At 48.3% G+C, this 3,573-nt stretch overlaps 1 protein-coding gene across 1 annotated transcript in view; it reads left to right on the top strand.

Moving 5' to 3' along the window:
* The window catches only part of LOC106816265 (guanylate cyclase 32E-like), a gene marked incomplete at its 3' end in the record, with an annotated part of 43,868 nt that overhangs the window by 38,818 nt on the left and 1,477 nt on the right, over nt 1-3,573 (top strand). The window contains exon 10 of the mRNA XM_014820845.1: nt 1,917-2,050. Within this exon, the coding sequence (XP_014676331.1) occupies nt 1,917-2,050 (134 nt within the window). The remainder of the gene's footprint in view (nt 1-1,916; nt 2,051-3,573) is intronic.

The raw sequence follows: 3,573 nt of genomic DNA, 5'->3' as shown, positions 1-3,573 counted from the left end.
GATAGATAGATAGATAGATAGATAGATAGATAGATAGATAGATAGATAGATAGATAGATAGATAGATAAATAGATAGATAGAGAGATAGATAGATAGATAGATAGATAGATAGATAGATAGATAGATAGATAGATAGATAGAGAGAGAAAAAGAGAGAGAGAGAGAGAGCGCGCAAGCAAGAACGAGAGAGAGCTAGAGATCGTAGGAAGGGTGGGGGGCGCGAGACCATTCAGGTATTTCGTGGATCGGAAAAGCAGATTTACATGGTGAAATGATTTGACATGCTTTCCATCGCAGAACCATCGGCTATTCAAAACGCATAAATTCAAGACGAATTCAGCTTTTTGCAATATGCAGCACCACAACTAATGCATTTGTCTCGTTGTATGCAATACGCAGGATCACAACCATTGCTCGCCCGGCGAACTGTAATATTTCAGCGCTTTTTAAGCTTTCTGTACAATAATAGCACAGCCGTTGTGTTTTTTTGCTGTTTTCTACAATGGGCAATAACAAACGATGTCCGTTACACGAACCGTAACTTCTGCTTTTTTCTATAGCTTCCCACAATAAGCAACACTGTCACCACTGTTTTTTTTTGTAGTTTCTAGTATTCCGCAATACGCGCAGTAAGGCAACCATCGTTCTGCGATCACTTATGTTTTTCGATTACGTTTCTTCTATAAAATTACCGTCATGCGTCGCACTACCCCCTTCCTCCCCCTCTTCTCCCCTCACTCTTCACTCCCCTCCTTCCATCCCTCTCCTCTTTCTCCTCTCCTTTCTCTCCCTCTCTCCCGTACCCTCCGCTCCCTTCCCCTCCCCTCCCCTTCCCATCCTCCTTCCCATCTTCTCCCCTTCCCCCTCACCCTCCCTCTATCCCCTCCTCTCCCTCCCCCTTTCCATCCCTCCTCCTTTCCCTTCTCCCTCCTATCTATCTCCCCTCCCCTCCTCTTCCCTCCCCTCTCCTCCCCTCCCCCTCCCTTCCCATCCACGTTCCCATCCCTTCACTCCTTCCCATCCCCTCCCCTCCCTCCTCCTTCCTTCGCTCTCCCCTTCCCTGCCTCACCCCTCACTTATTTTCTCAGCCGTGGTTTGTTCGGCTTTGTCCGCCATGTTTGCTCCTCGTAGAAATTGCAGAATCACATTCATAGAGTATAATTGAATAGAATAGATGCTCCTAGTAGAATTACCGTTGCGTCGGGTCCCCGTCTCCTCCCTCTCCCTTCCTCTGCCCCTCCCCTCCCCCTTCTCTCCCTCCCCCTCACTGATTTATCTCAGCTGTGGTTTGCTCGGCTTTGTCCGCCATGTTTGCTCCTCGTAGAAATTGAAGAATCACATTAATAGAATATAATAAAATCGAATAGATGCTCCTAGTAGAATCACCGTCATGCGTCGGGTCCCCCTCCCCCTCCCCTCACTGATTTATCTCAGCCGTGGTTTGCTCGGCGTTATCCGCCATGTTTGCTCACTCGCTTTCGTCCCAAATACGAGCGAAACGATTTCAATTCAGTGGCGACGGTCGTCGTCGGCGTCGTCGCCAAAACAAACACGCGCGTCGGCTGAGCTCTGTCCGGAGTTGCCACGGTTGCGTAATAAATATCGACGCGTCGGCAGTCGATATTACGTCCGTCGACGTTTTGCGCCGACGGCGACGGAGGGGGTGGCAACGACGACGACGGGGGTTGATCGGTGCCGACGACGGGGGAGGGTGCCGACGACGAGGGAGGGAGATGATTGGTGGCGACGACAGAGGGGGGTTGTCGGTGGCGACGGCAGGGGGGGCGGTGCCGACGACGAGGGAGGGAGGTCGTCGTTGCCGACGACGGGGGCGGCGGTTGCCGGTGGCGACGACGGGGGTGCAGCCGTGGTGGATGCCGACGACGTTGACGCCGACGTGTGCTTGTTACTTCAGACCCGTCGCTCGGCAGCTGATGAGGGGAGAGGCCGTCGACCCGGAGTCGTTCGAGGCGGCGACGATCTACTTCAGCGACATCGTCGGCTTCACGGCCATGTCCGCCGAGAGCACGCCGCTAGAGGTCACTGATTGTTGTCCTTACTCTAGAGTCGCCGCGCTTAATATCTTATATGACGTCGTTGCGAGAACGCCTCATCGGGTATTCATAGAGATGTGAACTAGAGAGGCTATAGAGACTTATATATATAGCACTTAGTTTTCCCGTATTTTCCGTTGTACACTCTATATATATCTATATACACGGTATTACTTATACGTTTACATATATATATATCATATATATAATACACAACGTCAAGCACCATACATTACAAGAACCGCACATAGCGATGACAGTTCGCGTACACAACCACTCGAGGCCCAGCGCGCCAGCGGCATTGCAGACAGGACAATGCCTCTTTGGCTGTTGTGGAGAGAATAGTGGAATGAAATTGGCTATACCTTCTAATCTACATCAATAGATAAGTACATCCAACTAGAGAAGAGAGTTCTTAACTGTGGTCCATGGACTGTTTAGGGTCAGGTGGGATGGATTTACAGGGCGGTAAAGTGACAGGGAATTCTCAAATTTTTCCTGTTTATGCGCATAATGTGATTTTTTACTGCGGGGCAGAGAGCCAGTAAGCTTTCACCAGATTCTCAAATCGGTCCATGAACCAAAAGGTTGTGGCCGAGGTGTGGCGGGTAGTATAGTACAGCACTAGGATAGTACACCGCTAGCGCGAAAAGCATGGATCATATATAAGCTAAACAAATGTGAATACCTCTAAGCATTCAGTTTGAAGCGTCCGTTTAGTCACTTATTTGTGAAACGTTTCTCTTAGACCGCCCACACCTCCATCCTGGACACATTGCTGGGCGCTGACCTTTTCCCATTACTCAGTTATTCGTTTCGAAATTTTGCGCCCAACAGCCTAATTAGAACAACCAATCTAGACTTGCGGCTCTGGCCAGTTCATTCGCCCCTGTAGCCGGTGATTGTCGAAGGATGGAAAGAGTAACTGTTAGCAACAACATCATTCGCTGTATTCGCTAGGAGCCTGCATTCGTGTAGGAGTTTGGTCTTTCCGATTTCTCCAAGCTAAACTAGGTGGTAGATTTCCCCTGCATTAATATTAGTCTAGGCGCAAGGGTTAGTCTTTAGCTTTCAGTGACAGTTTTCTAACCATTTACGCTATATTAATGTTCTGTGCTATTGCGTTAGAAAAGCTATAAAACAATCAAAGTTGGTAAGGTTATCAATTTCACGCACAAAATGCGTCTGCTGACGTTCTGCGCGGCGCATTCACCAATATTATTCCTATTGAGTAACGTTTCGGTGATGCCTCTACACGTGAGAGAGTAGACAACGTGTCGGCATTTACAGAGCTCACTCCGGATGTTCAAGCAAGATAAATACTTCAAGCATAGTTCGCGTTTCAATTTCGTGGATTTTTCTCTATTTTGAAAATTGCGCTGTCCGAAAGCTAGCCGTTGATTTGATCATGCGATGAAGGGACGCGACAACGCTTACACGGCTTATTATGATCATCTGCAATATTGTAAGCGAAGTTTGCAGTTGCGAATATCATACCAATTTTGTATGAATTGACAC

Source organism: Priapulus caudatus, unplaced genomic scaffold (assembly GCF_000485595.1).
Source record: "Priapulus caudatus unplaced genomic scaffold, Priapulus_caudatus-5.0.1 Scaffold1332, whole genome shotgun sequence".
In the NCBI taxonomy this organism is placed as follows: Eukaryota; Metazoa; Priapulida; class Priapulimorpha; order Priapulimorphida; family Priapulidae; genus Priapulus; species Priapulus caudatus.
This window is presented reverse-complemented; position numbering and strand designations above follow the sequence as displayed.